Source organism: Amaranthus tricolor, chromosome 1 (assembly GCF_026212465.1).
Source record: "Amaranthus tricolor cultivar Red isolate AtriRed21 chromosome 1, ASM2621246v1, whole genome shotgun sequence".
NCBI lineage: Eukaryota > Viridiplantae > Streptophyta > Magnoliopsida > Caryophyllales > Amaranthaceae > Amaranthus > Amaranthus tricolor.
This window is the reverse complement of record NC_080047.1, coordinates 2582143-2602719: the sequence shown is the minus strand read 5'-3', so window position 1 is coordinate 2602719 and position 20577 is coordinate 2582143. Positions and strand designations below refer to the sequence as shown.

The 20577-nt window shown below is 32.3% G+C and overlaps 3 protein-coding genes across 4 annotated transcripts; all 3 read left to right on the top strand.

Annotated features, from left to right (window-relative positions):
* Window positions 1-959: 959 nt before the first annotated feature.
* LOC130798804 (uncharacterized) lies at window positions 960-5185 on the top strand. The gene is made up of 11 exons (XM_057661902.1): window positions 960-1169; window positions 1569-1749; window positions 1853-1927; window positions 2026-2263; window positions 2355-2479; window positions 3045-3078; window positions 3165-3211; window positions 3644-3784; window positions 4109-4173; window positions 4259-4331; window positions 4437-5185. The coding sequence occupies exons 1-11, from the start codon at window positions 1064-1066 to the stop codon at window positions 4612-4614; spliced, it is 1263 nt and encodes a 420-aa protein (XP_057517885.1). The 5' UTR covers window positions 960-1063; the 3' UTR covers window positions 4615-5185.
* Window positions 5186-6732: 1547 nt separating this feature from the next.
* On the top strand, window positions 6733-12355 carry LOC130798813 (rac-like GTP-binding protein 5). 2 transcript variants are annotated; one of them, XM_057661908.1, is made up of 8 exons: window positions 6733-6922; window positions 7033-7241; window positions 9075-9162; window positions 9303-9412; window positions 9506-9569; window positions 11603-11667; window positions 11760-11825; window positions 11914-12355. In XM_057661908.1, the coding sequence occupies exons 2-8, from the start codon at window positions 7143-7145 to the stop codon at window positions 12016-12018; spliced, it is 597 nt and encodes a 198-aa protein (XP_057517891.1). In that variant the 5' UTR covers window positions 6733-6922; window positions 7033-7142; the 3' UTR covers window positions 12019-12355. The 2 variants fall into 2 exon arrangements, with proteins under 2 accessions (XP_057517891.1, XP_057517895.1); XM_057661912.1 differs by having other exon boundaries at window positions 6770-6922; window positions 7038-7241.
* Window positions 12356-13742: 1387 nt separating this feature from the next.
* LOC130798819 (ubiquitin-conjugating enzyme E2 10-like) lies at window positions 13743-16529 on the top strand. The gene is made up of 4 exons (XM_057661916.1): window positions 13743-14076; window positions 14758-14885; window positions 15222-15326; window positions 16162-16529. Exons 1-4 carry the CDS (start codon window positions 14007-14009, stop codon window positions 16303-16305), a joined length of 447 nt encoding a protein of 148 aa, XP_057517899.1. The 5' UTR covers window positions 13743-14006; the 3' UTR covers window positions 16306-16529.
* The last annotated feature ends 4048 nt before the right edge of the window (window positions 16530-20577 follow it).

Genomic DNA, 20577 nt, shown 5'->3' with positions numbered 1-20577 from the left:
CTCTTATTTGCTATTACGAATAACAAACAAGCCCTGATCTTATGATTAGGCACAAAAACACTTATATTGAGAATTTAAAATTTTTAAAACTTACTCTGAAAATTATTTTTTTTCAATTTTTCCATGCCAAAAGGGACAAAAGAACAACACTCATAGCGCATAGCTTGTGTGTTTGGGCCGCCTCGTGTTCATGTTTATTCTTTATATACACAAATTATTGTATGTGATGGATGATATTGCCGTGAGATTTGTTCTATATATGGATTGAGTAGCTCAACTAATACAAATTATGGTTTATAAGTTCCTTATGTTTATGACGTGTCAGCGAAAGACAGTCTCCCACAAGAGTAACTATCTTTATAATACTCCCTTCGTTTCTTTTCAAATTCCCATTTACTTTTGGATTATATTCATTAGTCACTCTTAATTAGTATTTTAATCTTAATCCACGCATTAAAAATGTAATTTTATAATTTTTAATTATACACATTTATCATTATTTAATATTGAATTAATATATTGACAAACGTGCAAAAAGCAACTGAGATATTTGAAATGAAGCAGAGGGAATATATATACTTCAACTTTACTTGGGTAGATTCACAAATTGTTTTAAAACGATCACAACACAAAACACGCCTTATGAGCTTTTAATTTGAGGTCATTTCTCGCCTCACCACCAAATATGCCACATCATCATCATCGTACACAATATCCTACTCGAAAGTAGGGTCTGGATGAAAAAAGATGACAAACAATCCATTACAAATTCTCATATGAGACGGTCTCATGGTAAAACCATTCTAATTGAATTGGCCCAATGTACATTTATTTTTAAAGTGATAGCTTTTTATAGTGTTAAAGTTATCATTTATAACCTTAAGGTGATCAAAGTTTTAAAATTGGCCCAATACCAAATCTGGCGCAACAATTTGATAAAATTTCAAAACTCCCGCCAGACATAGTCCTCCTTCAACTTTAACAAAATTAACATAAACCCTAACTTTGGCTTCTCTGCGATAATTTTTTGACTGAATTAAGGAACACCAGTAAGGCAGTAACCATGTCAATTGATCACGAAGGTGACTTAGATCTCCTTCTCTCTCTCCAAGATCGTGTTCTTGATACTCCGCCTTTGTCTCCATCTTCTTCTCATCCTAACTCACCAGGTAATCTTTCTCTATTTTTCTTTTATTCCGTTTTAATTTATGCTTTAATTTTTATAAAATCAATCTTCCCCTTCGATTCAAAACCTAATTTGTCTTTCAAGAATCTAAAATCCTCAAACATTAATATATTATGTCAGCTTTTCATTGAAGCATTTTATCATACATTTGTGATGCGTCGCTGATTTAGGGTTTTATCTGTACTTATCTTTGATTGGATGTGTTGGATGTATTGGTTTTGTATATGTTGTTTACAAATAAGGGTCATTGAAACGACCTAGCTTGCAAGGCTATGTCCGCCCACATTTGTTCCTTCTAGTAGGCCTAGATTGGAGCCATTCTAGCGCTTTTAGGAAATGTAGCGTTATTCAGAATCTCTTAAATGCGTGTGATTTATTGCAGGTTATCAATCTGATGATGAAGTACGAAGGCCAAGCGGAAATGTGGACATGTCTGCATTCAAGTCTGCTGTTGAAGATTGCATGGATTATGATGTTGAAGCCGCTAAAAAAGCTTTGAAATCAAATCGCTTGAAGAATCCAACTGATCTTGATGTTGAGAGATTTTCTGGTCTTCGAATCCGGTATGAAACACACAAGCTTATGCAAGATTCTCATATTAAGTATTTTGATAGATTACAGAAAAGTATTTGAACACTTACTTTTGGTTCGGTGATAATGATGTAGGAACCAGGTGGTTTCGTCAGCAGAGCTTAATAACCAGTTTTCAGATATCCGATTTGTCCGGCTGTCTACCATAAAGTAATTGCTTGGACTAATATTCATTCTCCTATATCCAGTTTTTTTGTTGAAGTGTTGAGAAAGTAGCTAATCTTTGTTCTTAAAATGTGTCGAAACAGGAATTTGATAAAAGGGGACACTTTATCAGGTTGTTGGGCAACTGTTGGTGTTTTAACTGAAAAAGCAAGTCCAAAGAAGAGCTCTACTGGGAAGGCATATGGCATATGGAAGGTTGGGTGTTTGGATGGACAGCTCATAACCATATTCTTGTTTGGTGATGCTTACAAGCAGCACAGCAAGGAGCCTGCTTCAACTGTTTTTGCATTCTTCAATGCGGGTGTTCGCAAAGATGCTTCTGTAATAAGCTGTGTCATTTGATATTGTAGTAGCTTATGCCATTGTTAAATAATTTGTTTTTTATTTTGTCTAACTTCTTGAGTTTTTGCAGGCTCCAGGTTTTCAATTGAGCGTTTTCAATGCAAATCAAGTCTTAAAGATTGGTACTTCTGTTGATTATGCAGTTTGCAAAGGGCGTAGAAAAGATGGTGTGCCTTGTAGCATAGTAGTAAATAGGTAAGTTATTTCTATGATAGCAATCACTTATTGATTTGTTGGCTGTGTTTTTGTGTTGCCTGAGATAACTGGCTGTGAGTTACATTTGAGCTGGAATAATTTTTTTAGATGTACATTGCCTAAGCTTATCACTTATTTCTTCCTTGGCCTAAACTTGTTGAAGTTTGTTACTCCTTAAAGTTCAACCTGAATCTTCAGACATATTTCTCCCTTGGTCTTCATAGATGTTCTTTGTTTGCATCTAATTCACACAATCGTATATCAAACTTTAACATAAAAAAATGTATCACATTTAGTTGGACAAGTCAGTTTTAAAAATGTAGAGGCATTAGGAAGCCCATAAGCCATGCTATCTAAGGAGAGAACAAGGCACTGTACTTCTTTGAGATCTCATTTATGTAATTGATTTTCTGTCTTCGATTACTCTCAATATGACGTTACTGATGATATGGAAATTGCTGTGCTAAAATTTCCGAAATTTCTCTTTTAAAATTAATTTATTAAATAATGTGTGAATTAGCTTTGCCTTCCTAAAGTCTGAACAATATCTTTTGCTCCTTCTTAGGCGTCTTGGGGTATACTGCAGCTTCCATAGGGTGGTAAGTATGAACTGTCAGAAATGACTTTAAAATATATCTTCCTTATATTTATAACCCTTATATTGATGATGAAATTGTTCACGCAGACAACTTCAAATAAATATACTTCCACGCGTACCGAGCTCAAAGGAGGGTATGTTATATTGTTCGCATAAATTAGAGTTTTTATATTGCACGAACTAATGCTCGTTTCCCTCGAGAAGATGGGATTGCATACTTTATATTCCTTACTTTCAGGATAATTTTCCCCTTAGCCTAGAAAGTATGGGCTTTTTTGGGTCAACTGGGCAAACACATGAGGATGGAGGAGTTTTCTTTTTTCAACTTCGTGCTATTCATTTGACCTGATGCTTTTTTTTTTCTGTAATGTCGGAGCAGTCTTTATCTTCCAAATTTTCAAGTTATGTTGCTAATGATAGCTCAATTTCTTGCGTGTGAATTGCAATGAATACTTTTATTATGCTATGAGCTATCGAAGGGATTTTGTCATTGGGAGGCCTAGTGGTTAGAGCCAGCTTTTCTTGCTCACACTGTGTGCTAATGAATTCATTCTTCTTGTTTTTAGGAATCTAAAAACAGCTTTCAGGAATCCACGTCAACCTGAAGGAATTTATATGGTTGATCCTTTAGCAAACAGAACGAATGCAATGAAGTCTATCAAACCTCCAAAAGTGCTCTCTGTTGAGGGATTAAAGAAAGCCTTAAGGTACTGAAATTGGGGATATTGCATCTCTCTTGACTCATAACTTCGTCCTTCTTCACCGTTAAAATTTGAAACTGTATTAAACATTTCTGAGCTAAACCCAGTCTCATTACCGGTGATATTCGCAGGGTCTCAGTGGAACGCTTGTTTTTTCTTAGTTGCATAATGAGTAACGACTAGTAAATACAATACCTAATGTAGCGCCAAAAGTAAACTAAAATTAGTATAAAAGCAAAGTGTGCAAAGTATCATTAACCTTAAAACACATCCATGCTCATGAAAATCGATCTCACTCATCCTGTAACTTATGGTTCTTTAACTCAACAGCAAGGCAAGTAATGTAACAACAAACACACACTCTCAAGGGATACGATTTCTTAATGAAATCACAGGTTTGTAACCAATCCTCATTTCTCTCTCATTTTGGAATGGCTCAAGTTTACATTCTTCGTCTTAACATTTCCCTTATGCATGCAGTCAGTATGGGTGCTAGAACAGCAAAAACTCAAAATGCCCAAAAAAACCAAGTGAAAACGGGTTTGATGAAAAGGTGCTGAAAGAACTGTTTTACTTGTCAACTTCCATATTATTCTCTGCTTGTTCTTGTTTACTCTCTTCATGATGCATACCTAACCTTTTTATCCCCAATTTATAGATCTCTTTCCACAGCAAAGGAAGGTTCATCTGCCGCACAAAAGAATAAGCAACCCATTTCAAAAAGGGTAAGGACGGAGCCAAGGCAACTCTCATCCCAGCAACCCTTGGAAACCACAAAAAAGATGATTGAATTGGATTATGTCAGCTCTGATGATGATGATCTTTTTGTATTGTAACAAGTACTAAGTTATGTGGACTCAAGATTTTTGGCATCATAGTCCTTAGGAGTTCGATTAATACCCTAATACTAGTTCGGCATTGTAAAATATAAAGGGGATTTTTGCGGTATATTGTCTTGTGTCTAAGGAAATGTATGCCAAAGATAGAGTTACTTGTTTCAGTTTTAAATTCATCTGAACTGTGCATTGTGTCTGAAGCATGAAGTTTTGAAAATGACATGGTCTAAAACATTGGAAAGATGTAAAGCAGAAGAGTTGGCTGCAAATTAAGTTACAATAGGAGGAAAATAAAAGTGAAAACAAGCCTGGCCCTTTCCCTTATTTAATTCAAACTTTCTTTTGTATTCCAGTTCATTTCTCCTAAAACATCAGCTCAAATGCACTATAAAAAGTGGGCTCGTAAGGGTGTGTACATTCGATTCTTTTAAATCTTGTTGAAATGTAAGCCTCTTAGCAGGTTGGAGTTATAGTGCAAAAATATGGCAACAGTCTTGGTCGTTGTAATGAATGTAACATCTGAATGCTAAATATTGGTTGAGTGTATGAGATATTCCTCAAAAAAGCTTTGTAGCGTAGAATTATCAGTTTGATTTTTAAAAAATCTTTAATATATGACTGATACAATATAATGAGAGTTATGACCTTATATTTTTACACTGTAATTGGAATAGTGAAATATTGTTCAATTTAATATTTTTTTAAAACCTATTAGTGACAACTTGGGTTATAGTGTAGCTTACCTAATTAGTATAATAATTAATAATTAATAAATTGTAATTATCTTGTAGTAACCTAGTCTATATTCATACATGTGAAGTATAAGCTTGTTTAGTTGTGTTTTAAGTTAGGGTTAGGGGTCTTAAAAGTCAAGATTCCGCAACCCTCTTGCAATTAGCTCTTGGCTTCATGTAGAAGGCAAAATATTATTATTATGTTTATGAACTACCACCACAAATCTGTTATCTCAGTGGGAGTAAAATTTTGGTTGTTTCAAGTTGTACTAACTACTAAGTAAAAGCAATGAAATGTAATATTTCTTCATTATTACTACTCTATAATATGCTCCATTATTCTTGTTGGTTGTTACTTTCTATCTAACCTTAACATTAAAGACTACTCTTAGTCTTAATTCTGATATGGAAAATATGTGTTTGGTTCACTTTTAAGAATTAGGAATTATATTATTATTACTAAGAAATGAAGCATAAATTTTGCACTCAAATTATGTTCTAAGGTTAGTAGTTAGTATTTAGTAGTATCAAGAGTTCAAAACCTATTTTCTTTTGAATAAGACAAATAAAGACGATCATTATATATAAATAAGATTTAAAAATATAAAATTTGAATATAAAAATTATACTGAGCAATTAGTGAATTTTTTTTAATAAGATAGTTATGTTGAAAAACAACAAATTAAATTTGTAGGTTGGATTATTAATCTAGTTTTACTAGTTAACTTAGTTACTAGTATAGTAGTATACTAGTTTGTTTACATTATTCTTATAGATCACATCTTCTTAATATTCTCATCGCCCTTAATATATATCCTAATTCAATCGAAATCTAAAAGTTTTTTTTTTAAAATAAAATGAAACATTTTGTAAGAAACGAATTCAGACATGTACGTTCTATTAGTAAGGGAATTTTACATTAACACACCGAATAATTATAAACTTTCTTCGAAAAAGTGATCATTTATATCAGTTCTACACTCCTACTTTATCCAAAAAAAGTGATCATTTATATTAGTTCTACACTTCTACTTCATCAAACTAATGACATTAATAATTTGAAATGAGTTACTCTTATGAGAGAATTTCAAATAAAGAGTTTATATTCTCATAGTATATATTAAATGAGTTATTCTTCAATAATCTTAGTATTTACTTACTCAGTCTGTATTTATTAAGTCCTTTTAACATGTAAAATAAAACATATATTTTTATAAAATAACACATTAATTAATACAACCAAAAAAATGGGTCATAAATGTTCCAAAAGGAAAGACACTCATCAAACTTTATTGAAAAAAAAAAGCAAATCCTCCTCTTTAAAATCCAATTCATTTGATGACAAAAAAATTCAAATTCAAAATTAAGAAGTGGGTTGGTTCAAGTGAGTTATATAATTGGAGTGGGTGGCTTATAGGTGGGTGAGTTGGGTTGGGTCCAAAATTTCAATACCTCACAAACATAAAGCTAATGAAAATTTACCAACTTGTTTTAATTTATCTTTTGTCTTTCTTCTTCAATACTTCAACTATTCTCCCAATCCCCAATTCTCTAAATGCTCCAAACTCTTAAAGGTATGTACTTTTTTCTCTCTTAATTTGCACCCAAGATGTACTATTTCTTCTCTTGATTGACACTTTTTCTTGTTCACTTTTGACCAAGTTTCAATCTTTTTTGAAATTAGATTAGATTGGAAAAATACCCAAATTTGAAAAGCATTAGGAAGAGCAAGATTTTAGTCTCAAGAAGCAGAAAAACGACGCCAGGTTTGAGTTTTCTGGCGTTGTTGAGAAGATGAGTGCTTCTAGGTTCATAAAATGTGTTACTGTTGGTGATGGAGCTGTTGGAAAAACTTGTATGCTTATTTCTTACACCAGCAACACTTTCCCTACTGTGAGTTATTTTCTCCTTTTCTTTATCTATATAATTTTAAATTTGGAAATTTTTTTTTTATGCTTTTCACCCTTGACAATTGCAAATTTGAGTTTATAAGTTTCATGGTTTTTGTTTTATTAAATGGGTTTTTATGAGCTTTTTCTGGGTTCATTGTGACTGAAATTTTGCTTTGATGTAGGCAGATTTGTAGCAAAGTAAACTATTTTTAATATATAGAATAAATTTTCATAATGTAAATTAGGGTCTCAATTTTCTTGGAACAAAGTGCATATTATATGATAATTAAAATGATATTGGTTAATTAGGTGGTTAAGCTATTTTCAGTTAGTTACCCTAATTTTTGTTTTGATTTTGATGGTTTTTTTTTTTTTTTTGTTTTTATTTTGTGGTTTTTTCTTTGATTTACATGAGTAAAAGGCCTTTGCTTCAGAGATGTTTGCGGGAAGTTGGGTTTTTATTTAATGAACAGAAATGTAAAAGGCTGAAACCCTAAAATACTTGCTGTCTAATGCTCATTACCCCTTTAAGGCCATAAATTGTAGTGGGAATCTGTCTTATTCTGAAGTGTTTTAGGGTTAGACATTTTGCTTGAGCCATAGGACAAAATTGAAATGAAGTGAGTCCGGTTACATTTCCTTTTCTGTATTGGAAATTTTAGATGATGTTTAAAAATCTTCATGAATCCTATGTAGATATTGACTTCGTGTGGCTATTGATGAACATCCATTGTTTCTTATTCTTAATGTTGGAATGATGATTATCCGCTTGTATTGCATCTATATTTAGAAACAGATTATTCTGAGGTGGAGCCGTGAGAGCCTTTGTGATATCAATCAAATTAACATCTGGTTAACCCTTGTAGGCTTCTGTAAAGCCCAGATGTGAATTAGCTGTTTGGAAGCTTATTGACCTCTCCTTACTCAGACTCTTAGGAAATTTTCTATGTAATTTTCATTAGGGATTGCACTTTTTGTAAAAACCGAGGACCAAGCATGAAGTTGCTTAAATGTTTTTAGAATAATGGGCATTGCTTTTCCCAGCTTGATAATAGCACTTGAGTTGCTGCATTGTTGCATTGCAGGCATATTTGTAGTTTTCCCGCTACCAAATTGAGCTGGATTTTTTTGTTCGGAATTTGAGTAGTTGGAGTAGCTGTTTCAAAGTTACTCCTGCGTTTTTTCTCTTTATAATTTTGCTGCACTAAGCAAAATTTTCTTTATGAATTATAATGGGAAAACAAGACAAAACGTAAGTGGAGGGGAAAGAATATGGGTGAGATGAAGGCAGGGCACGAGTTTGTGGATGAGATTATGAGCAAGAATGAGAACAAAACTAAAAATAAAATGTAACAAAATCCAAGAGGTAACCCAAAAGAAAATTTGTGGCAAACTCAAAGGGAGAAAGAAAATAGTTTTTTTTGCCTGGATGATGGAGTGGCTATTGGGGTAGGTTGGCGCGTGGTTTGTACAGTGGGATGATAATGCTAATGAGCATGAACTGAGAGGTAGTTTCTAGTCGATTGGGTGTGAGTTTTTCTTGTTCTTGATGGAAGATTCTATTGCTAATCCTTGTAAGCAGTCAAGTGCCCCCTTTCTCCATGTAAATTTTTGCTTGATTGCTCAGCTTTTAAGCTCAATATTAGATCTTGCCCCTTTTAATGACCCTTGTGTGTTGAGTTGTCCTATTGGGTATACTTTTTTATATTCCCAAAAAAGATAAGTTTCACATCTCCATTCGCCGTTGAAGGTTACATATTTCCTCTATTTTGTACAAAAATGAGAAATTAGTTGCCAAAATTTGATGAACCTTTTCTAATCGTTATTTGGTCAGGATTATGTGCCAACAGTGTTTGACAATTTCAGTGCTAATGTGGTGGTGGATGGGAGCACAGTTAATCTTGGGTTGTGGGATACTGCTGGTATGTATAGTTTTCTCCTTTTTTGTAGTTTTGTTTGGATGATTCTTTAAATTTTTTCAGAATTCTGATATTTGGTTACCCAACTCTAATCTTGTGAGATTTAAGCTTATTGTCGTCTGAAATCTGATAATTTTTGACAGGCCAGGAAGATTACAATAGATTGAGACCATTGAGCTATCGAGGCGCCGATGTATTTCTTCTTGCCTTTTCTCTTATCAGCAAAGCAAGCTATGAAAATGTTTCGAAGAAGGTAAGATGTGCAGTGATCTATATTGTAAATAATGCTTCGGAGTTCTCCTGAGTGGATCCTGATGCATGTCTTCTCATGTCTTTAATGGTACAGTGGATTCCTGAATTGAGGCATTATGCTCCTGGTGTGCCTATCATTCTCGTTGGAACAAAACTAGGTATGATGTTTCATCTTGTTCTTGTACACTCACGCAATATTACATTGCATTATGATAGCGATGTATTGATGTGGTTGCCTCAAATCAATGAAATTTAAACGTAGGAAATGGTTTTACACCTATTTGGACTTGAATCGGGTGTAAACTTTAAAATTTTGGCGACTTCTTTTGTTGAGGATTGCAAAGTATTCCTATTTTTTTGGAGTTATGGAACATGCTTAATTTTTTTTACTTATGAACTCCATGAATGTAAGAGGTTAGAATTGTGGTGGTGGAATTAAATGGTTAGAGTCGTGGAAGTAACCTTTTTTAGATCCCTGATATGTGTAAAAAAACTCTGTTGTTAGCAAGTTCCTCTAAACTTGGACTTAAATCAAACAATAAGTGAATGGGAAGTTAAACTAGCTAGAGATCAAAATGGCGTTGTTAGCAGGGATTGGCATTGAGGATTGAATGGAAGATTGTCTATAAGACTGTCATTTTTATGTAGTTTTCTGTTTTTCTTTTATTTTCCTTATCCTTATTCCTTTGAAAAAACTCTGAATCTTCTACAAGCCTTTCTTTTCCTGATCTGAGGTTGACATATTTTAGGGATATTATTGGAGGCTTGGAGATTATCTCCCTTGTGATAATGTGTTTGAAAAGGGTGAAATGTGCTAAGTGGTGTATGATTGCATTAATGAAGAAATTACACCTTTGATTGAGTTTATGAGTAATAGTAAATTTTTGGAGATATCAATAGATGAAGCTTGGGAATTTTTTTGATTGGATGGCAAACGACTCTTATGAGTGCGAAATAGCTATGGAAAATGTTTACACCTCGAGGAAAATCCCCAACTTTTCCTATCTTCTCCAACTCGCCAACCCCTATTTGCACCACTTATCCACTTATCCCCAACTTAGGTTCAAAGGCAATGATTCATATTTAATTGTGAAGGGAAGTTTACACTAAATGAGTGTGACATGAATTTTGAATATATTGATTTGTGCGATAAATTGATTGAAAAAACCATAGGATTTAGTGATCCTTAAGCCTATTCTTACAAAAATTGGATCAAATTCCTTTGCACCACTTGTGCACTTGTAAATAAACTTATGGTCATGATGTAGAGCACCTTGTTGAAACTTTACAGGAGGTTCAAATTGATGCGACCTTTGTCTTGCCTGATAGTGGAAGTACATTATTTTTCCCTTCTATTCATTTTTGTAAATCATTTCTTGGTGATTCACATTGCAATTTGCAAGTATATAAATATGCATAATATAATGCAGTTTTTTTTCCCTCTATTTCATTATTTTTTTCTTTTTATTTTTTACGTGTTCCACTATGTGCACAAGTGAATTCCAAAAACTTTTTCAAAGTTTGACAAATTATTAGTGAGGTAGAGCTAAATATAGTAAACAAGCGTTACCTGGAAGGCAATTTAAGCTCATAAATAGCGTTCTTATTTAATTTTGATGGTTTTGTGATGCTTTCATCAATTATGTTAAATGAATGAATTTTTAAAAGAATATCTTTCTGTCTTGAATTATGTGGTAATTGGTGTTCGGTAGAAAGTAGACCATTTTGCTTTAGTGTGCGCACTTCATGATCTCATATGCATGTTTGCAGCAAGGATCACTTCTACTTCACTCGATAGAAGTAGATGAGTGCGTTACGTTGTGGCTAGATGAACCTAAAAATAGTTATGCAGAGTGTTTGGGCCTTGGGGTTAGGATTTTGCAAGTATATATAATTCAAAGTCATAATGTGTCAAACTAGCAAACTTGCCCGCATATTGGAAGTACATCCCTCCGGTGTTCAAAACATTTGGAGGGAAAATGGAATCCTGTCTTTCTCTTCAGTCACCCCTTTTCTCCTCTTTTTCTCCCTTTTCTTTCTCATCTATATTTCTATCGACACATTGTAAAGCATATTGCCCGAGTGGAAAAGAACTCGAGCTCAAATTTACCGACTTGACTGTATGCCAAACTATCTCCAGGACGTTTTTCCGTCCTTCGAATGCATCTTAACATTTTCTTGGGTTTTCTAGATCTTCGAGATGATAAGCAATTTTTCCTAGACCATCCTGGTGCAGTGCCTATCACGACAACCCAGGTAAGTTATTCATCTTTGAAGACAATTTCCCGACCTATTCTGTCAAATTTCCAATTTTAATCCAAAATTGCCCCGTATTTCTGTTATGGAAGGGAGAGGAACTGAAAAGGCAGATCGGAGCCGCTGCTTACATAGAGTGTAGTGCAAAAACACAGCAGGTAATCCGTTCGCCCTTCAAAATATTTTTGGTCTGAACGTTCTGAACCCTTTTGTGATGGCATATCTCTACTCGACTTTCGATTGCAGAATATCAAGTCCGTGTTTGATGCTGCGATTAAAGTAGTCCTTCAACCACCTAAGCAGAAGAAGAGAAAGAAGAGAAAGTCGCAGAAAGGTTGTTCAATATTGTAACGAGCTGATATTGGCTAAAGAAGTTTACTTCGCCCGTTTCTGCTACATTTGCCTTGCAACTTCTCTCATCTATCGTATTAGAGTAGCGAGATGTTCTTTAGACGCTAGTAGTTTGTGACCGACGGAAACCGAGGGGTTCATAGCAATTGTGAGATTGATTGTTGTGATCAACCTTGTTGTGTTATGTATTATACCGAATTCGCCCTATGTTTTTAAATCAGAGAGGAAGTTCTCTGTAAAATTTGTGTGCTTTCTTGAAAATGTAGTAATAGAAGTGTTTGTAAACTAGTAAGCTCTTAGAGGCTTATATTTTACAACATTACATTTGGTTGTATTATATGTTCCATTGTATCTTGCATGCAATTAAGATATCCATTGCCCCTCTGAATTAAAGTCTATGTAGTTCTTTCGACATGGAGTTCCTTTTAATTCTCTATTCTAAAGCTAATTAAAATGTCGTCTGGTTGACTTAGTGGTTGTCGTCTGGTTGACTTAGTGGTTGAATGTTTACCTTTCCATCCTTGTGATAAGGATTTGATTTTGATCACTTAACGGGTGTTTGATTCCCCTCCCTTTCCCTCTTTCATATAAGAGATTGTCCTTACTTCATAAAAAAGTTTAGTCCTTGTTTAGCATTTTACTTTTTGGCGAGCTTATTCGTTATCTTTTGACTTGTTAGTTGAGTATAAATTGTGTTTGATAAATAATTTGAGTCAACTTTAAATTTAGTTTAGTCCTTGTTTAGCATTTTACTTTTTGGCGAGCTTATTCGTTATCTTTTTGACTTTTGACTTGTTAGTTGAGTATAAATTGTGTTTGATAAATAATTTGAGTCAACTTTAAATCTTGTTTTTAAGTTTTGAAAAGGCTAGACAATTTTTTACTTATGATTTGTTAGACCATTTTGTTTTTAATAAACAATTAACAATCACTAGCTAATTTTACTTAGCATCTTCATTAACAATCATTTAATATAATTAGCTTAATAACTAAAAAAATAAGTTGATCAAATAACCTAATTGAACTAGCCAACAAATAATTCCCAAAGATCCTCATACTAAAAGTAGCAAGTTAACTCTGTGATGTTACAAAATGGTATATCTATCCAAGTTAACCAAGTTTTTGAACCATTGCTAAATTTAGGGGGGTTCATTCAGAATATCGGGTCGATTTCGGATTGGCTGTTTCTGATCGGTTTAAAATCGAGTCTTGCATCCACACTGGTTTTTAAATAGTTTTGAATTCAATTTGATGTAGGACCAAAGTTGTGTTTGGCTTTAACGTCGGGTGAATATTAAGTCATCGAGTTAGTTTTGAACACATCTAGCATTTCGTAGAAGTTGGAGATGAAATTCTTCGGCAGTAGAAAGGACCAAAGATGGCAAAATTTACAGCATTTTCTCTTTTAAAATGGGTTGTGCAAGGAAATCTGATGCTTAAAAAACCCATGTCCAAAATTTCATCCCAAGATTCTTTAGAGGAAAAGAATGGTTGGTATTTGGTACATCCATACTAGTCCTTTATTAGTGCTGTGGGGGACTATGGATGGTCTATCATGGTTTTGTTCAATGGATTCTCTATTTTTAGATGCATGGCCTACTTTTACTCTATTTTTTTAGCTTAAAATCAAGGTTAGTATTTATATTTATATTTATAAAAATATATTAAAATCTCAGTATTATTATTATTATTATAATTATAGCGTAATTTAATTTGAACTAGTAATAGTAGTTTAATTTAGAAGCAAAGTTATTGTTAAGTTTTATAGGTTGGATTCTTTCCTTATTCCTTTCTTTATCAGGAATTTGTTCTATCCCCACTTTCAGCAGTGTAAATACAAGTAATCCCACTTTGCCTTCCTTTATCATATTTCCTTGCGTTGCAATGTTTATTATATCCTAGCAAATTGCCTATTGCATTCAGGTCCTTCAATTTATTAGTGTCTTGAATTTTCTGCAAGTGTTTGTGTTAAAAACAGAAAATTCAGAATGGCTTCTAGAAGGATTCTGAAGGAGCTCAAAGAACTAGAAAGAGACCCACCTAGTTCTTGCAGTGCAGGTAACATGTTTTTCAAATTTTGCATTATTTTGTTTTTTTAATTTGTGTTTATTACTCTCTCCGTATTTTGAGTTTGCTCCGATTATAAGCTTTTGTATGCGAGTTTTTACGGGTTTTGGGGTAAGGTCAGGAGCGGGCCAGTGGCGGTGGCTAGGGGCTACGCAGGCAGTGGGGTTAGGGGTTCGCCTGTGCAGGGGCTGGGCAGGGTAGGGTTTTGGCCTTTTATTTTTTCCTCTCATTTTCTTTAGTTTTTCTTGTCTGGTCATAATCATAGTCATAGTCATCAACTCAATATCTCGCACGTGTTGGAATTTGGAGGGGGAGAAGGTAGCGGACAGACCATATTTGTACTCCTCCAAGGAAAGGGCAAAGTAGATTGCGTAATTATGTTACTATTTTGTGAATTTTGAAAAAAATTATGTTACTACAAGCATTTCACCACAATTAAGAAAAAAAAACAAAATAAATGAAAGGGTCCGATTTTTTTTACTCAAGATATTCAACATTTTTTACGATATTACTTAAAAAAAAAATAGTATATTTATTGTAATTTGTGGTGAAGTTTAGACACTCCCAAATGCCATGATGGCTGCGTCACCGGACCGAACACAGAAAAGAATTCATCAGTTTTCTGGGATTTTTTGATGCTGATGATTTGAGTAAGTTATGATATATGTTTAGGTCCAGTGGCAGAAGATATGTTTCATTGGCAGGCAACAATTTATGGTCCGAATGAAAGTCCTTATGCTGGTGGTGTTTTCCTAGTGAACATTCATTTTCCACCTGACTATCCCTTTAAACCTCCTAAGGTAATATGTCATTTAATTTCATGACTTGTTTTATTGGTATATGTATTTTTTTATAAAAAAAAAAAAAAGAATTGGGGCGGATGATTCTCGTCATCTCCTTTTTAATAATTGGGTTTGATTCTCGTTATGTTTTAAGTGACTTACATCTGACGCCTACCTTAATAGAGTTTAGATGAGTAAATATATGTATTTTTAGCATTATAATAATGAAAAGGCTTTTTTCGATCAATTAACCCGTAAAATTACCTGGAAAAATGAATAATTTATTAGATTTTTTGATCGAAAATGTTAAATTGATTAATATTGATGATGTTATGCTTAAAAATAAATTGGCAGGTGGCCTTCAAGACAAAGGTTTTTCACCCAAATATTAATAGCAATGGGAGTATTTGCCTTGACATACTAAAAGAGCAATGGAGTCCTGCACTCACCATATCCAAGGTTATCTTCCTTCATTTTCTGACAATATACATATGCATGAAATAAACACACCAACATTTACTCTCACTTATTATGAAATTGGATTTTCCATTATATAAATCTTTTTTCAACGTAGAAGATTACTAATATATTTAAATTCTAAAACTCTTTCTTTTTTTTCTTGCCTAGTGAAAAAATCTTGGTATGGATCTGTTATCAAAGGAGAATCTAAGTCTAGGTCTGTCTAGACCATGGCACATAACGCGGGCCATTTGAGTAAATATTATAATTATATGAGAATTGTGTGACAAATATATATAAAAAAAAAAAAAAAAAATCAATCAACCCTATACTAATGTCCTAATATCCTAGATTTGTTGCACTATGAGTCTATGATGATAATTATTTCCTCAAATTTGCCTCTAGTTTTGCAAGATCATTTAAACAAAAATATGAACGTAGTAAAAAAGTTAACGTGTTAATCAGATGCTTGAAAGTTGTTTCTTTTATCTTTATAATATGAGTTTGATTTTCACCTTTGTCTATAAAAATGATTAATTTCCTTACTCATCTCTTACCTTATTAAAATAAATATAGAAAGACAACATAAAGTTAAATATAAAAGTGTTGTTTACCGAGGTTTTTTCTAAGGATTCATCTTGGATTTTTCTCGAGGCGAGGTATTCTTTGGCCGCACTCTCCTTTCTGGGTATGAGTTGTCACTTTTCTTTCCTCCCTAGACCCTGATCATAGTTTCTATGAGCGAGATACACTAGATATGATGATGATAAAAGTATTGTTCTGTTTTGGTAGGATTAGTCCTAAAATATTCATGGTTAATGATGTCCTATGTTAGGTCCTGCTATCAATATGTTCATTGCTGACGGATCCGAACCCAGATGATCCATTGGTTCCGGAGTTTGCACACTTGTACAAGACTGATCGTAACGCATACGAAACCATGGCTCGTAATTGGACTCAGAAGTATGCCATCTTCTGAGCCTTTCTTTTATTCTATTTTCTGGGACAAACAATTCCTCTAAGCATCATGTCTATTTATGTGTAACTGAATTATTATATGGACAAGTAAAGACTGGAAACGTATTAAGCAAAACACAACATTTTGCCCAATTATGATCTTTCAATAAAGTTGTCGAATTAAAAAAAACTTGGAGGGAAAAGGCCAAAAGGAGTAAAATATGAAGTAATTTCTCTGTATAATAATACTTGGAAGTAAAAACATAACGGCTTTTATACTCTATATATTTATTGAAGTTTTATATTTGTATAATCAAGATATTGATAGTTAAAATAGTGGACTGAATGTTTGGAACACATAAACTAGAATGACATTTGGATTTTAAATGTGAAAGCTTTTTAATTTTAACATATCAAAATGGGTGGAAGAAAAGACTAGTCACAAATTATTTATTGTGTGAGATGGTCTCTTTGAGAGATGTATTAGATATATAGGTTAAATAACCCTATTAATACAAATTAAAGAGAAAATAAGAATGCCGTTTTTTTGTTTTGAGGTCGTTTCTTAAAAAGACGGTTTCCCACAAAAGTAGTTAAAGACAAGTATATATTTAATTATCTGTAAAAATTATTTCCTCTTATTCAATTTAAATGTTTCAATTGGTTTTGCATACTTATTGATACACTGTTTCAATCCTAAATATCTCTATTTATGCTTGGTTAAAATTATAAAATCTAATATTAATAAAATTAATATTGAAACAAATCAAACAAAAACTAAGTTAGACTATATTTAAGAACAGCGAGTAGAGTAGCGATATTCATGTATCAAACTCTAATTTTGGTTTCTTTTGTGGGTAATAACTCCCAATATGATGGATATCGATATGACCACTTTTCATTTATGACCAAGATTAATCTATGATTGGTGCCCCATTCCATTTGCGTGGTCCTTCCCTTCAAATTACAAATTTTCCAATTCTTTACACATTGATTTCCTTTTTAGTATACTAATCCGTCAATCCTGTAATTTTCATCGTCAAAATAAAAGGAATGCTTTATCTTTCAATTCTTAAACAACCATGCTTGTAGAATACGTAATGCTTCAGCCAGACATCTATTTAAGCAAATTGCTGTACTAAATAAATTGTACGTTCCACTAATTATTCAAGGTTTAGCGGACAATGACACCCTTACACACGTACTTATGCGTAACTAAAGTGTAGTTCTGTAAGTCGTTTTTTGAGGGACGATGACTAAAATTATGATTGTTAGAGAAACACACTAGTAACATTGTAAAACTGTAAGCTAAGTGTATGATTATTGATTAGCATATACTCTAGTGGGTTATCTTACTAATTACTTCTCATGCTCTGAAATATTCGCTATATAATAATTTTTGACACTATTCATTGTTCAAACTTATTTTATATATTGCGGCTAATATGTAAGAAATAATATAGTCAAATGGGATCTTGTTTGTATCGTCTAATCATAAAAAGTCAAATATAGTAAGTATATTGAAACAGAGGAAATACTTATTATTAATTTTATAATTAAAACTCATAAAGATTATGTATAGTGGTTGTATTCTTGTCTCGCATAGCTGTTTATCGTCCAAACGCTTAGGTTGCTACCCGAACAATTTATTTGCCTCAATCTGCAATAGTTGCTCATTGGAACACATTGTGTGCTCATTTGAGCACTACGCATCCTAGCGCTTCTTCCTAGTTCATATTGTTCATTATTTAATCATCTGAGCTCCTCTGTTTCAAGCAATTTAGATTTTAATTTAACTTTTAAACTATCTATAAAGCTTTATTAATTAGATTGAATTAGTTGCATAATTTTCAAATGAATTATTAGATAATGATCAAATTTCCACTTCTAAATAGTGGAACTTATCTTGGTCCTCGTGGATGGCTCCTCAAATAGACAGCAGCCTTTCACGTTTCTCTCACCAGAATACTAGTCTTTATTTGAGTCATATATATGTGACTCAGAGTTTATCATTTTCTTTTTAGTAAATAAATAGCATAATTATTTTTAATGAAGTAGATAGCATACTTATCAGGAACAAAATATTTAATTGAAAATAACCTATTTGTGATTCCACTTCGAAAATTAAAGAAAAACTCATTAATATATATATATATATATATATATATTTAATGGGCTACTCCTCCTAATATCAATTGATTTTAGGATGGACCTCCTTAAAACAAGCTTTCTTCTTATACAAATCTTGCCGTATACAAACCCGTTAACAAATTTATCAAATTATACACTAATTAAAATCAAAATGTTCTTCAACGTTGTTAGCTTTTAGTAATTATGTTAATTTTAAGTCATGCAGTCTACGTAATACATTCTACGTTTAACTAGTTTATTTGTGCTTTGAAATAATCAATCTTCTTGTTCTTCTACTGTTACAATGTTGATTGTGCAATGGAAAAAAATTGAACTGTCTAATAATTGAATAATTTATGAATCATACTTATTTCTTTGTTATTTTAACTTTTCTACTTGATTATAAAGGTCTAATTGTTAGAGTATATAACATATCCTTGGGCTTTAACCATTAGTTTAAGTTTTTAGTTGAGTTGGTTCCTTAACATGATATTAGAGCCAACGTGACAAAAGGTCACGGGTTCGAATCTCAACCATCCCTCATTTAAAGTAAAATGTTTAGCGCTTATGCGTATTTACACTTATAACCCAATGTGCTCTTGTGTGAGTGGGTGCGTTAGAGTATATATCATATCCTTGGGCCTTAACCATTAATTTAAGATTTTAATTGAGTTGATTCCTTGAGACTAATATATAATTGACCTATACCATTTGTAAAAAAAACATCTAATTTCAATTTATTTAATTAACCAAAGATCATGTGTATTAGTTCTTAATTTTACTTTGATCACATTATTGCTATTGGCCCACTTTTACGGGCTAGTCTATTAGACTTTCAAATAAATATATGAAAAAAAAGTAGACAAAATTTATGCATATTGAATTAGAAAATATGAGCTTATTCAAGATAAAGACTATCTAAAGATTAACTTTTTAGATTAAGTTTTTTAATATAAAAATAAGAATGACAAATATAAAATTTACGTGAACATTCAAAAGTTGAGAGAAATACGTGTAACAATGCAATCAAAATAATTATATTTTTCTCAAAATAACAGAAGTATAAATATTTGAGCTTAAAAAAACTCGCCAATATTTTCTTATTGGTTTCTAAGTAAAACTACATCCAATTTTTTTCTATACGCCAAAAAATAAAACTAAAAAATTATATTGATTTTCACTTAAATATGCGTATCTTATATAGATCAGGGATATACTCACCAATGGATTTGAAAGTGTAATATTTTAGCTTATGTGTATTATTTAATGTTTTAACTTGGGAACTCCCATGTTAATTACTTTGATTTTATCACTTTTATGTTCAATTAATTTTTTTGAATCTTTTAAAATTCAACTAATAAATAAACCCAAACAATTTTTGAAAGTAGGGTGTCCCTTAAATTAGAGGGTTATTGTGATTGCTTCTATCACAATTCACAATTAACAGTGTTATGCGTCATTATGTGCATCAACATTCAAAATGGTGCACGAATTTACAATCCAAACAATGAATGATATAATTATGATGCAATAGCAGTAAATGTAGATGTAAGTTTCCCTACCAAAAAGAAACCAAACATATCTTATTTTGTCTTTATATTAGTCCATTATAATCAACTAATTAATTTTATATTTTGAGGAAAAAACAAGTGGATTATAATTACACTATTGCAATATCTTAACCCTCCTTTTTCTCGTGAGCTGCCGTCGGTCTGTCGGTCGGTTAATTTGGATCTCGTTTGCTTTAGAATTTACTTGTTATATATATGTAAAAAAAAAAAAAATTAACTTTAGATGAACAACAATTTTTATTTTGTTATCTTTTAATCATGATTGCATTTTAATTATTAGCCTTCTAATTATTGTACGATTACTTATCGAGTTAAATTATAAAATTTGCTAGCATATGCTATGAGCGGTGACAGATTTAAAATCTTAATTATCAGGTTTACAAAATTAACTATGATAATTAAATGGAAAAAATGAATGGACCATTGTATTTTTTTTTTTGGATATTTAACATTTTTAATAATTTATCTTAAATTGTGTTTGAAAATAAATATTTTATTTCAAACTGTAAATTTCAATTATGAAAATTATATAAAAGAAAAATTTGAGAATGAGAAAGTTTGAAAAGTCACTCTCATTTTCAACTTAACTACTT

What these genes read in the sequence shown, in the direction of transcription:
- LOC130798819 (XM_057661916.1), top strand. Translation starts at nt 14,007, where the DNA reads ATGGCTTCTAGAAGGATTCTGAAGGAGCTCAAAGAACTAGAAAGAGAC. An exon ending in ACCTAGTTCTTGCAGTGCAG is followed by an intron (nt 14,077 to 14,757) that starts GTAACATGTTTT and finishes ATATATGTTTAG; the next exon opens with GTCCAGTGGCAGAAGATATG. An exon ending in ATCCCTTTAAACCTCCTAAG is followed by an intron (nt 14,886 to 15,221) that starts GTAATATGTCAT and finishes ATAAATTGGCAG; the next exon opens with GTGGCCTTCAAGACAAAGGT.
- LOC130798813 (XM_057661908.1), top strand. Translation starts at nt 7,143, where the DNA reads ATGAGTGCTTCTAGGTTCATAAAATGTGTTACTGTTGGTGATGGAGCT. An exon ending in TGGGTTGTGGGATACTGCTG is followed by an intron (nt 9,163 to 9,302) that starts GTATGTATAGTT and finishes AATTTTTGACAG; the next exon opens with GCCAGGAAGATTACAATAGA. An exon ending in ATGAAAATGTTTCGAAGAAG is followed by an intron (nt 9,413 to 9,505) that starts GTAAGATGTGCA and finishes TTAATGGTACAG; the next exon opens with TGGATTCCTGAATTGAGGCA.
- LOC130798804 (XM_057661902.1), top strand. Translation starts at nt 1,064, where the DNA reads ATGTCAATTGATCACGAAGGTGACTTAGATCTCCTTCTCTCTCTCCAA. An exon ending in GTGTTCGCAAAGATGCTTCT is followed by an intron (nt 2,264 to 2,354) that starts GTAATAAGCTGT and finishes GAGTTTTTGCAG; the next exon opens with GCTCCAGGTTTTCAATTGAG. An exon ending in GGATTAAAGAAAGCCTTAAG is followed by an intron (nt 3,785 to 4,108) that starts GTACTGAAATTG and finishes TTAACTCAACAG; the next exon opens with CAAGGCAAGTAATGTAACAA.